A 14,002-nucleotide genomic window follows, 5' to 3' on the forward strand; every position below is an offset into this window, starting at 1 on the left:
CGATTTTTGGATTTATAAAAGATGATTTCATATTTATAAAAATATTTATAATTATTAAAACTAATTTTGTATTTATAAAACATTTTTTGATTTATAAACACTTTTTTTTATTTTTGTATTTATAAAAACTATTTTTAAATATACAAAATGTTCTTTGTATATAAATTCGATTTTTGGATTTATAAAAGATGATTTCATATTTTAAAATTAATTTTGTATTTATAAAACATTATTTTGATTTATAAACACTATTTTATTATTTTTTGTATTTATAAAAACTATTTTGTATTTATAAAAAGATGATTTCATATTTATAAAAATATTTATATTTATTAAAACTAATTTTGTATTTATAAAACATTTTTTTTATTTATAAAAACTATTTTATTAGTTTTTGTATTTTAAATATGTTTTCTATTTCAATTTTAAACACTATTTATAAACACTATTTTATTATTTTTTGTATTTATAAAAACTATTTTGTATTTATAAAAAGTTGATTTCATATTTATAAAATATTTATATTTATTAAAACTAATTTTGTATTTATAAAACATTTTTTTATTTATAAAAACTATTTTATTATTTTTTGTATTTTAAATATGTTTTCTATTTCAATTTTAATTTTATATTTTCGAATTTCAATTTAAAAAAATAAATTTATAATTTTTTTTTTAATTTTGGAAATATTCCGAGGAAGTTTATCCCTCGGAATATTCCGACGACATCTTCCTCGGAATATTCCGAGGAATTTCCGACGAACTTGTGGTCCTCGAAATTTCTTCGGAAATTCATTTCCTCGGAATTCCGTCGGAAATTTCCGAGGAATTTCCGAGGAAAGATGAATTTCCGAGGAGTTATTTCCGAGAACTTTTTTCGTCGGTATGTCGTCGGAATAGCGTTATTCCGACGACATACCGACGATTTTTTTCCTCGGTATGCCGCTGTTTTCTTGTAGTGGATCATCCATATCGTAGGAGTAGGAATTTGTTTACAAAGAACAAGAGGGTGTTTGACAGTCCACCGCCGGAAATTTGTGGGAAAGATTTGAAGACACAACTAAGAGATTTTGGTGCAGAAAGGACGCTAGCCATCGGTGGACATGAGCGTTTTCCGGTAGATGCTGTTGGAGACCTACATAACTGGCACAAAAAGTATTTTCTGGGATCTGCCATACTGGGAGGATCATTTGCTAAGACATAATTTAGATGTCATGCATATTGAGAAGAACTTTTCTGACAATCTCATGAACACGATCCTTAATGTTCAAGGTAAAACAAATGATAATTTGAAGTCAAGACTGGATTTAGTCGATATATGTGCTCGTTCAGAACTTCATGTTGATGAGAATGGTAGGGCTCCTTTTCCCATATACCGACTTGATGCAGAGGGAAAAGATGCGTTCTTTGATTGGATTTCAAACGATGTGGAATTTCCAGACGGTTACGCATCTAATTTGCGTAATTGTATCGACAGAAAGGAAGGAAAGTTTACTGGCTTGAAAAGCCACGATTGCCATGTAGTGATGCAGCGCCTCCTTCCGTTTGCCTTCAAGGAACTATTACCACGAAATGTTCATGAAGCAATTGAAGGGATAAGTGGTTTCTTCCGCGATTTATGTACGAGATCAGTGACTCTTGAAGGTATTGAAAATTTGAAGACTAACATAGCCGTGATTCAGTGCAACCTTGAGAAGATATTTCCACCCTCATTTTTTTGATGTTATGAAGCATCTTGTTATTCACCTGGCAAGATAATTGGAACTTGGTGGTCCTGTGCAGTATAGATGGATGTATCTGTTTGAGCGGTATATGTTCCATTTGAAGAAGATGGTGAAAAATTTAAGTAGGGTGGAAGGTTCTATAGTCGCACAGATGATCAATGAAGAAACTTCAAACTTTGCCGAGTACTACTTTCCAGCAGAAGTTCAGACCAAAAACAGAAGACCTGCTCGGCATGATGATAGAGGCGAACGGGCAACATATCATGTTACGATTCCAGACATTTTCACAGACGTTGGACAACTTAGCGAAAAACCAAAGGACCGTCGACGTATTGAGCAGGAGCGCAATAATTTGCAAACATATTTGCTCACCAACTGCGAAGATATTCTTCAATATAAGAGGTAAATAAATTAGCTTACAAATTTTTATTTTAACAAGTTGAAATTTAAATCTTAATTAATTACATTATTGTCATCATATGTACAGGATTTTCATGGCAGAAACGAGGTTCGAATATAGATACGCCACAGAGGACGAACTAGAAGAAATGAAGCATATAGAATTTTCTGGATGGATGTTTACTTATGTGAGTGCTTTAAACAAATTAAAATATCATTTATCACATATTTATACTAATTCACATTTATTGATATAACATATATATGTGCTATTAATATAGGTATCTGCTGGTTTGGCCAGAGGTGAAACATTTGACGATTGGATACGCGAGATGGTCGTTGGACCAAAATTTGTTGTGAAGTCATATCCGAGATTTTGTTCTCGAGAATATGCATTCACAACTCAGAAGAGGAGACGTTCGAGTACGACTTATGATGCTGGCGTTTGTTCTGCATCAGGAGATGATGTATACTACGGACACATACGTGAGATTTTGGAAATCAAGTATTTGGGCATGGTTGGATTGCGCTGTACTGTTTTCTATTGTGATTGGCACGACAACACTCTAGATCGAGGTGTGAGAACAGATGCATTTGGTGTTACATCAGTAAATTCGAGGCGAAAGCTGCAATATTATGATCTTTTCATTCTTGCTTCTCATGCCGATCAGGTAATTAAATGTTAATTATTTAGAATGATTCATCATCATGTGTATTAATTTATAATTTGACTAATAATTTTTTAAATGTTACAGGTTTGTTATATCAAGTACCTCGGGTAAGGAACAGAGATGATCCATGGGTTGCTGTTACAAGACCCAACCCGAGAAGCCGAGTTCAGGGAAGTTCTGAGCTGGAAGACCCACTACAACCAAGCACATCCGGCAACTTAAGTGCAGCAGAAGATTTAGCTGGAGTTGGCCTTTTAGTCGATTTAACCGACTTTGTAGAGGAAGCCGTCGTTCATGTAGAGGATGAACCAGTGATTGGAGAGTTTCACCAAGATCCAGATTCAGATTCATCTGGTGATGATGACTCGGAAACAGACTAGCATCGACTTTTTTTTTTTAATTGGAATATTCCGACGGAATTCCGAGGAAGATAAGGGTTTCCTCGTAATTTCCTTGGAATATTTGATATTCCGTGTTTTTAACGGTTTTAAACTCGTTTTGGAGCAATTAAATGGTCGGTTTTAATTAATGTTTTGGTCTATTTGATGCGTTTTGGTGTTCTTAAGTGTAATATGCAGGTTACTAGATAGCTTGAAAGAAAAGAACGCATTCGGGATTTATTCAGAAGCAAGATAGACCGAACAATAGACCGAATGAAGTATTGATCGCACAGGACGTGGGATCGACCGATCCGGTAAATGTGGATCGACCGATCTTATGCTTTCATGCACTAGATCGACCGATCCCGTATATGTGGATCGACCGATCTAAGGCTCTACGGGCTCCACACGCACAAACAAGCTTTTCACTCCTTTTTACCCACTCCCCTCAATAATTTAGAGAGGAACTCGACCTTTGAGACTCAAGAAAAGACCAGGGGCGACCAAGAAGGAGATTTACAAGTTCTTGAGAGAGATTTGAGAGTTTTGTACTTGTTTTGTGTGATTTGTGAAGATTTGTAAAGGAGTTCATCGCAAAACCATTTGGAGAAGATCTTCTGAACCTTTACTCTGTTTTAATACAATCTTATCATGTTTTCTTCATCAAAATCGTGTTGTTCTTGCTTAGTTATGTGTGAGTAGTCATCTAGTTGGGTTTAGGGGTTCTCATAGGGGATTTCTTGATGTTTTGATTCATAAAACGTGTGTAGACTAAGGGATTACGTTTTGGTTCTTCATCTAATGGATTTCTTACTGCTTGAACTGAATTGATCACTTAGTTCATGATATCAGATTGTTTGATGCACCGAAAGTGATTGTTTGAACTTCCGAAAATACTTTAGATGAGCAAAGTGTCCTTAACCCTCGGAAGTTGATGTTATTGCGCTTTGTGAACATATTGAACCTGTTCTTAATGCTTGTTTAGAAATTGAAACTCAGCGGAAGTTAGTGTGGAGATTTCTATAACATAGAGAATTAGCGCTACGGAAGTAGGTTAATTCTAATATCGTGTTTGAGTTCTAGACGGTTCTTAATATATCTCTGTGTCTGCCATTAATTGTATCTTGATTAAAAAGAAATCCCTGAGAATTCCCAATGCCCAACGTTTGTTTTAAAATAGTTTTCAAATCGTTTAAATCATCTTTTTACAGCTTGTTTATGTTTTGTGACACTAAAGAAAATTAAATAAAAACCATCAAAAATATATCTTCGTTCGCTGTAGCTATTAACTTGTCTGCAACTCTACGTGTGATCATCGGTCCCTGTGGATTCGATCCCGCATTACTACTGCGTACTTTACTGTGCACTTGCAGTTAGATAATCGGGTTAAAACTCGACACATCAAGTTTTTGGCGCCGTTGCCGGGGACCATTTGGTCACCCTAGAGTTAATGATCAGTTTAAGACTATAGCATTTTTTTTATTTTGTCTAATGTTTCTGTCTTTCTCTTTCTGTTTGTGTTTTCAGGTGAATGAGCGGATTTCATACTAGAAGCAAAGGATCATCGAATTTAATACCTTTGGAGTTAGAGCTCGGCCGCCTAGAGAGACAAGTGAAAAAGAAAAGACTTGAGTCCGCTGAAGAGGTTGAAATGGCTGAAGACCAGTTTCAGGACAACCCGCAAAATCCAATTCCTGTAGATGAACGAGAAGGCAACAATGCTGGTGATAATCAGCAGGCTGGTGTAGCTGCAAGACAACAGGCTGGAGACTATGGCATGCCTAGGATGACGCTTGCACATTATGATACACCAGATGCATTCTATGCCGATCGTTCTGGGATTCGCCCACCTCCCATTGAGAGAAGAGACTTTGAGATCAAGACTGGTCTCATTAATTTGGTGGAGAAAAATCCGTTTCATGGAAACCCGTCTGAGGACCCGATGTATCACTTGGAGCATTTTGAGCGAGTCTGTGACACCAGCAGACATAATGGAGTTCCTCAAGGCGCTTTGAAATGCAGGTTGTTCCCGTTTTCCTTAGCTGATAAAGCTATCAGATGGTTAAAGTCCATCCCTCCAGGATCTCTTACTACATGGGAAGAGACAAGAGCTGCTTTTCTACAGCATTTCTTCACCAAGTCAAGGTCCACATATCTGAGAAGCAGAATTGGAAGCTTTCAGCAGCTTGATTCAGAAAGCTTTCATGAGGCTTGGGAGCGTTTCAAGGAGTACACACAGGACTGCCCTCACCATGGTTACACTGATGTGAGCTTGCTGAACATTTTCTATAATGGAGTTCATGAAGAGAGTCAAGATGCCATGGACACAGCAAGTAATGGTGATTTCATGACCAAGACTGTTGAAGAAGCTTACACCTTGCTGAACAACCTGTCATCCAGCAAAGCAAACCGCAAGTCAAGGTTTGACACCAGCCAGAAGGGTGTTGGTTATGAATCCAAGAAGATAGATGAGCTGAATGCCAAGATTGAGATGCTTCTCAAGAGAGATCAGAAATCTGTGAAATTTGTGGAGGAGCAAGGCTATCGTTCCTCACAAGAAACTGTTGGTGATGATTCAGATGATATGCAAGCTGATGTGAACTACATTGGTGGTCAAGGAAACTACAACAGAGGCTACAATCAGAACCTTGGATGGAGTCAAAATCAGCAAAATAATCTGTCTTACCGGAGCAACAATGTGGAGAATCCACAACATCAGTCCTACCCTCAGGCAGGAAACAGGCAAAACCAGAATCAGAACCAGAGTGTGTTCAACCAAGGATATCAGAACAGAAATCAATATCAGGGGAACAACTCGGGCAACTCAGGATTTCAGCAAAGGCAGCAGTACAACAACTACCAGAATCAAGGGAATGCCTCTTCGTCACAGTCTTCTCAGGATAACGAAATTAAGAAGATGCTGCAAATGGTGCTAGAAGGTCAGAAGAATAGCACTGCAGAGATAAACACCAAGGTGGATAACATGTATGGAGAGCTTAATGGGAAGTTTGAAACTTTGAACACCCATTTGAAAGTTTTGGAAAAGCAAGTTGCTCAAACCGCCTCCAGCAGCAGAACAGCACCTGGATTTCTACCAGGGAAGTCAGAGACGAATCCCAAGGAGTTTGTGAATGCTGTAACACTTAGGAGTGGAAAAATGATTGAGGGATCGAATGAGAAAGAGATCGACCGATCTCAGGAACAGATCGACCGATCCAAGGGGACGGAGATCGACCGATCCGGTGCATCTGGATCGACCGATCCCGTGTCAACAAAGCCAAATTCCTCTGAACCTGAAGAGGTGTATGTGGCGCCTCCTGCTTATGTTCCTAAGGCTCCATACCCATCCAGACCAAGGCAGAAGATCAAAGAACGTGAGTACGAGAAGCTAAAGAACCTTGTTGGGGAGTTACATGTGAGATTGCCATTCGTTGAAGCGGTGAAGATGGTACCTTCTCTTAAAAGGTACATGAAGGAGATTCTTACCGATAAGATGAGCCTAGAGCGTGGTGTGTTGATGCTCAATGAGGAATGTAGCGCAGTTCTACAAAATGTCATGCCTAAAAAGCGTGAAGATCCCGGAGCATTTGTTCTACCATGCCGCATTGGATCACTTACCTTTGAGAAGAGTCTCTGCGATCTGGGTTCAGGAGTGAGCCTAATGCCTTTCTCTGTCTCTGAGAGGCTAGGCATGACGAACTACAAACCTACAAGGATCTCCTTGGTCCTTGCTGACCGATCAGTGCGAAGACCAGTCGGTGTACTAGAAAACATCCCTGTTGGTGTTGGAAAGGGATATGTGCTTACCGATTTTGTAGTTCTGGAGCTGGAAGAGGAACCTAAAGATCCTCTCATTTTGGGCAGACCGTTTTTAGCTACTGCTGGAGCCATGATTGATGTACAGAATGGGCATATAGACTTACGTCTAGGAGACATGGCGATGAGATACAATGTGGAGAAGGTGCTGAAAAATCCGACTATTGATGGACAGACTTTCTGGGTTGATACATTGACTGAACTGGTGGAGGAAATGGATGAAGAGTTGCACACTGATGATCCTCTACAAGTCGCATTGACCCAAAGGGAGAGTGAGTTCGGGTTCATGAACCAAGAAGTGGTTGGATTTTCTGAGATTTTGGATTCAGCCTCACCGATTGAGAAGCATGTCGCCTATGTCAGCCTTGAAGACTCAGGCACCGATAAAACCGTCAAACCGTCATCCTCCCAACCAGATTGGAGTGAGGAGAATGCTCCAAAGGTGGAACTTAAAGCCCTCCCAGCTGGGCTGAGGTATGCATTCTTGGGACCGAATTCCACATATCCTGTTATTATTTGTGCTAACCTGAATAATGTGGAGACCGCTTTGCTTCTTTCAAAATTGCGAAAGTATAGAAAAGCATTGGGGTACTCTTTGGATGATATTACAGGTATTTCTCCAGATCTTTGCATGCACAAGATTCACTTGGAGGATGAGTCAAAGACGTCCATAGAGCACCAGCGAAGACTGAATCCCAAACTGATGGAAGTTGTGAAAAAGGAGATTCTAAAGCTGTTGAGTGCAGGGGTGATCTACCCAATTTCAGACAGCACTTGGGTGAGCCCGGTTCATGTGGTTCCTAAGAAGGGTGGCATCACTGTCATCACAAATGAGAAGGCTGAGCTGATTCCTACCAGAACAGTCACAGGGCATAGGATGTGCATTGACTACAGGAAGCTAAACTCAGCCACAAGGAAGGACCACTTCCCACTTCCTTTCATTGACCAGATGCTGGAAAGACTAGCCAACCACCCCTACTACTGTTTTCTCGATGGCTACTCCGGGTTCTTTCAGATACCCATTCATCCAGAGGACCAAGAGAAGACAACATTCACCTGTCCATACGGTACTTTTGCCTACAGGAGAATGCCCTTCGGATTGTGCAATGCTCCTGCCACTTTCCAGAGATGCATGATGTCGATCTTTACTGATCTTATTGAGGACATTATGGAGGTTTTTATGGACGATTTCTCAGTCTACGGTTCTTCATTTACCGACTGCCTTGCTAATCTGTGCAAGGTGCTGGAAAGATGTGAGGAGAAGAACTTGGTGCTAAATTGGGAGAAGTGTCATTTCATGGTGAAAGATGGCATCGTTTTGGGTCACAGGATATCAGAGCAGGGTATCGAGGTTGACAAAGCAAAGATTGAAGTTATGACCAGCCTACAGCCTCCTAGGACAGTGAGGGATATTCGGAGTTTTCTGGGACATGCCGGTTTTTACAGGAGGTTTATCAAAGACTTCTCTATGATAGCGAGGCCACTCACCCGTCTGCTGTGCAAAGAAGCGAAGTTTGTTTTTGATGCTGACTGCCTCGCTGCGTTTCAGATTCTCAAGAAGTCTCTAGTCAGTGCTCCCATTGTGCAGCCACCAGATTGGGACTTGCCATTTGAAATAATGTGTGACGCAAGTGATTACGCGATTGGAGCTGTTTTGGGGCAGAGAAAAGACAAGAAACTCCATGTGATCTATTATGCCAGCCGAACGCTTGATGATGCTCAAATCAAGTATGCTACCACTGAGAAGGAGTTGCTGGCAGTAGTTTATGCTTTCGAGAAGTTCAGGTCCTATTTGGTGGGCTCGAAAGTAATTGTGCACACAGATCATGCAGCCTTGAAGTACCTGATGACGAAAAAAGATGCTAAACCGAGACTCTTAAGGTGGATCTTACTGCTACAGGAGTTTGATATTGAGATCAGAGACAAGAGAGGAGCAGAAAATGGAGTGGCAGATCATCTTTCCCGAATGAGAGTGGAAGCTGAAACACCACTGGATGATACATTACCCGAGGAGAATGTCTATGTGATCACCTTGCTGGAGGATGAGTATTTGGATCAGGCTGATTGCTGTGTCATGAGACAAATTCAGGATGATCTCCCATGGTTTGCAGACTTTGCAAACTACCTATGTGCTGGAATTGAACCACCGAACCTGAAGGGGTATGAGAGGAAAAAGTTCATGAGAGATGTGAACCACTACTACTGGGATGATCCCTTCCTCTACAAGAGATGCTCAGATGGTTTATTCAGGAGATGTGTTCTGGAGAATGAGATGCAAGGGATTCTTTTCCACTGCCACAGTTCAGAATACGCAGGCCATTTTGCAACATTCAAGACGGTTTCTAAGGTCCTGCAGGCTGGTTACTGGTGGCCTACACTTTTCAGAGACGCCCATGAGTTTGTCTCAAAGTGTGATGCATGTCAGCGGAAGGGCAACATCAGTAAGAGAAATGAGATGCCCCAAAATTTCATCCTTGAAGTTGAAGTTTTTGATGTATGGGGAATTGATTTTATGGGCCCTTTCCCATCTTCTTATGGAAATGAGTACATCCTGGTTGCGGTTGATTATGTCTCCAAGTGGGTGGAAGCAGTAGCCAGCAAGACAAATGACTCTAGTGTTGTCAAGAAAATGTTCAAGACAGTCATTTTTCCAAGATTCGGGATCCCGAGAGTGGTTATTAGTGATGGAGGCTCTCACTTCATCAACAAGACGTTCGATAAACTGCTGAAGAAACATGGAGTAAAGCATAAGGTAGCTACACCTTATCATCCTCAGACAAGTGGGCAGGTTGAAATATCGAACCGAGAAATCAAGGGGATTTTGGAGAAGGCTGTAGGCAAAACAAGGAAAGACTGGGCTGTGAAGCTTGATGACGCCTTATGGGCGTATAGAACCGCCTACAAGACTCCCTTGGGCACCACTCCTTTTAATCTGGTCTATGGAAAGTCTTGTCACCTACCTGTGGAATTGGAGTACAGTGGTTTTTGGGCAACGAAGTTGATGAACTTCGACATTAAAACCGCTGCAGAAAGGAGGATGGTTCAGTTGAACGAGCTGGACGAGATTCGGTTGAACGCCTATGAGAACACCAAAATCTACAAGGAAAGAACTAAGGCGTGGCATGACAGAAAGATAATCCCGAGAGACTTCGCTGCTGGAGACAAAGTCCTTCTGTTCAACTCTAGACTCAAGCTATTTCCTGGAAAGCTTAAGTCTCGTTGGTCCGGACCTTTCACCATCACAGAGGTTAGACCTTATGGAGCTATTGTCTTGGAAGACAATGGGAGGAAATTCACCGTCAATGGGCAGAGGCTAAAACCTTACTTCACAGATGCAAAACCCGAAGAAGGAACCAACATTCCTTTAACGGAACCCGATCTCGCCTAAGGACAACAAAATAGTCAGGCTCGCGACTTTAAACAAGCGCTGACTGGGAGGCAACCCACATGGTTTGATTTTCTTTCTCTTTTTGTGATTATGTTTTCTTGTGTGAATTGATTTTTGGTTGTGTTTTTAGATGATTTTTAGGCATATATCACAATCAGGCATAGATCGATCCGAAAGAAACAGAACGGCGATCCAGGTAAGAGATCGGTCGATCCGGTATACGCAGATCGGTCGATGCGTTCATAAGATCGGTCGATCATAAGAGTACAGATCGGTTGATTTCAGGTAAGTCTTGCCCGGTTTGATTTCACTCAATTTAAACCGGAAAACACCCACAAAAGATCCCACTCGCGAAAATCAGATCAAAACACTCATAATTTCATCTTCCTCTCCTCTCAAACTCTCTCAAACCTCTAAAGAACATGCAAATCGATTTTCATCATATCTCAACCGATTTTTGTAATTCTTGGTGCTAAACTCATTAGTTTTTCAAGCTCTATCCATTTCTACCATCAGTTTTCATCAAGACACAGGTATGACTCTCTAATTTTAGAATCAAAAATCGCCCTAGGGTTGGATTTAGGGGAATCTACGAATTCTAAATGGAATAGCATCTAGGATGGTTTATTTGTGATGATTATACTCATGGGTTACCTAGATTGCCAATTTGTAGGATGAATTGCAATTTTGCCTCAAAAAAAAAAAAAAAAAAAAAAAAATTTATCGAGTTTAATTGAAAAACGAAAACTGGAATGGAGTGTGATGTGTTATTTTGAGTTTAGAGAAGAGATGTGTGCTAAATTTTTACATGTTTAGGAGGTTGATCAGAAATGATTATATAAGAGTGTTTTTCTATATGTCTCTTACTTGGGTTTTGATGAATTAATTTTGCAGATAATGCCTAAGAGACAGAAGAAGCAGAGTGAGCGTGGGGATTCCTCGGTACAGACTGCTAGGCTCAGCACAAAGGGCAAGTTCCGAAAGACGGATAGGTCTCATCCTGCGAATCGAGAGATAACCCAGCAGTGGGATATACATGATGATGATTTCTATGAGCAGATGAGGGGAGTGGAAATATGTCCGTCGCGCTTCGCTCACAGAGACACTACAGATGCATTGGGGATAACCGAGGATATTGAAGCCTTGTTCGCGAAGATTGGCCTGGGATACATCTTCGATCTTCACTGTGATTGCTATGCTGACTTGACCAGGCAGTTCCTCGCATCAGCCCGCCTCTACCATCCTGACGAGGACAACCCAGTTGCTGATAAGGCGATGTTCTCCTTCATTGTGAACAGGCAGTTCCACTCCATGACCATCTTTCAGCTGTGCGACGTCTTTGGGTTTGGGAAAGGACGTCAATCTTGTGTTCCTGACTTCCCGGAACACAATGATTTATGGACATTCATCGCTTCAGGAAACTTCATCTCTCGAGAGGCCAAGCAAGCGAGAATACGTAGCCCTGTTCTCCGATATGCAGTGAGAGTGATCAGCAGTTTTATCTATGGGAAGACGGAACCCGCTGCAGTGACAAAAGATGAGCTAGCTCTTCTGTTCATCGGGGCTGGACACCTATGGCCTCAAGGCGCGGACATTACCTATGTTAGCGGGAAGGACATAAACATAGGAGCTGTGATCGCGGAGAAGCTTGCGTACTTCAAAGTTTCAGATACGAAGAGATGTGGGTTTGGAGCGGTTATCACACAGATCTTAAGGCATTGTGGAGTGTTTCTTCCACCTGTTGACAGAGTGGTGGATAAGAAGGGGATGTATCAGAACTTTTTCGACATGAGAGCACTCATTAGCAGCCACTACCTCACCGGCCCTTGGCGAGGAAGCATCGACAAGTCCGCCCCTCATATCTACCAGTTCCAGAACCAACAAGGGAGGGAGCAATTTATCAAGCTACCCGATACCGCCATCACCGAGCTGACTGATCCAGGTGCTATCATATTTCTACCACCGCCTGCATCTCTCTGCACCAGACCCGCGACACTGAAGAAGAAAGGAGTCCCATCATCATCGACACACCAGCAGACACCACATGATGATATAGAGGAGGAACCTGAAGATGAGGAAAGTCTTTTCCCCACGGATTTCACTCCGTATATGCTGCCACCAGCACCTCCCGCTACTGCATCCGCTGCTGAGATCAACGCTTGGTCGATCAAGAGCCATCAAACCAACAACTCCATACTGCTGAAGATGTGGAAGGGAATCTGCAACATTAAGAAGGGATGCGCATCACAGCCAGCTGTTTCTGGAGACAGCGATGACGACTCAGGCGCTCACGACACCGCTGCTGGACCTGAGGCAGCGGAGGACTCTGATGATGATGGAGCCTTGGAGAGGCGCTCCAAGAGGCGTACTGACCGCAACGCCTGATCGGTAATCTCTCTTGGAATTATTTTCACACCGAGACGGTGTGAAGTAAGTCTGGGGGAGGATGCTACTTATGTACCATATTGCTTTTTATTTCTTTTATTTTCTTAGTTTATCGGATTTGATTGTGTTTTAAAAAAAAAAAAAAAAAAAAAAAAAAAACTCTACGTATTTTTCTCAGACCTTGTGATGATTATTAGACTATTTCCTTGTGTGTTGTGTATTACATTTCATATTGACCATTTTTCAGGACTGTTAGCGCAGACAAACCGAGGAACCACTTGACCAAGCAACCTCTCCTTAAATCTTTTATCAAGTCTCGGTGAATTGTAATCGACTCAAATATTTTTGACCATTAATGAATTTAATTTCTTTTGACCAGGAATCAACATCAGGAAACGGTACACCATATACACATTCAGGATTTTCTTTACCACATTTTACCACTCTTTAATAATCCTGAATGGCCAGACTCATCAATAGTTTGGTACCACACCTACACCGTACCCTTTTATTTCATCTCCATGCATTCTTACACACTGATTATATGTGCATACATGTGCAAAAACAATGGAGAGATTAGGGTAGACATGGTTCATCCGACTGCTTAGGTAGGATCGGAACATTTAGGTGGTTAGACACGGACCTGTGTGTCTAGAGGTGTAAATGGAAAAATTGGGTGTTGTAAGTGTGTGATTGCATCGCAGTGTATATATTCGATTTCGGTTTGTATATGTTTTTTTTAAAAAAAAAAAAAAAAAAAAAAAAAAAAAAGAGTTCATGTTTATATCTCATTCAGTATATTTGATTTAGACATTTTATTTTTATTTTATGTACTAGAGATGATGCTTTGTTTAAATTTGGGGTTAGAGTTTGAGATTTGTTGGGTTTTGATCATTTGAGACTTGAGCAGTTCGAAAACATGGTTATCAATATACTCGGTCTCTCCAGCGATTTTGCATAATGTTTTGCATTTTTTTTGTTATCGCTGATACCCACAAACACTTGAGCCTCACCTAATTAAACACTAAAACAGCCTCCCATACACCGAACCCGTTATACCTGATGGAGATATCTTTGGTGGAAAGGTCACGCCCTTTTTAATGAATGTAAAGAGTTGATTACTTGAAACTGAGACTTGCAGGTCTGAAATATGGGAAGGTTTGCGAGGTCTTGGTAGGGATTTGGAATGAAAGCCTTGACAGTCTCTGATTCAAGTGGTTAGCGAAATCACAAGGTAAGG

General features: G+C 40.9%; 2 protein-coding genes and 1 non-coding gene across 3 annotated transcripts; 2 read left to right on the top strand and 1 right to left on the bottom strand.

Moving 5' to 3' along the window:
• Positions 1-5,325: 5,325 nt before the first annotated feature.
• Positions 5,326-5,432, bottom strand: LOC125586687. Its single transcript, XR_007323222.1, has one exon. It is a non-coding gene; the product is annotated as a small nucleolar RNA R71 (small nucleolar RNA).
• Positions 5,433-7,866: 2,434 nt separating this feature from the next.
• On the top strand, positions 7,867-11,070 carry LOC125586101. The gene is made up of 3 exons (XM_048755907.1): positions 7,867-8,310; positions 8,425-9,165; positions 9,484-11,070. The coding sequence occupies exons 1-3, from the start codon at positions 7,867-7,869 to the stop codon at positions 10,375-10,377; spliced, it is 2,079 nt and encodes a 692-aa protein (XP_048611864.1). The 3' UTR covers positions 10,378-11,070.
• On the top strand, positions 10,670-12,868 carry LOC125585533. The gene is made up of 2 exons (XM_048754797.1): positions 10,670-10,910; positions 11,272-12,868. The coding sequence occupies exon 2, from the start codon at positions 11,275-11,277 to the stop codon at positions 12,760-12,762; it is 1,488 nt and encodes a 495-aa protein (XP_048610754.1). The 5' UTR covers positions 10,670-10,910; positions 11,272-11,274; the 3' UTR covers positions 12,763-12,868.
• Positions 12,869-14,002: the final 1,134 nt, after the last annotated feature.

This window comes from Brassica napus, chromosome C4 (genome assembly GCF_020379485.1).
Source record: "Brassica napus cultivar Da-Ae chromosome C4, Da-Ae, whole genome shotgun sequence".
Taxonomy (NCBI): Eukaryota; Viridiplantae; Streptophyta; class Magnoliopsida; order Brassicales; family Brassicaceae; genus Brassica; species Brassica napus.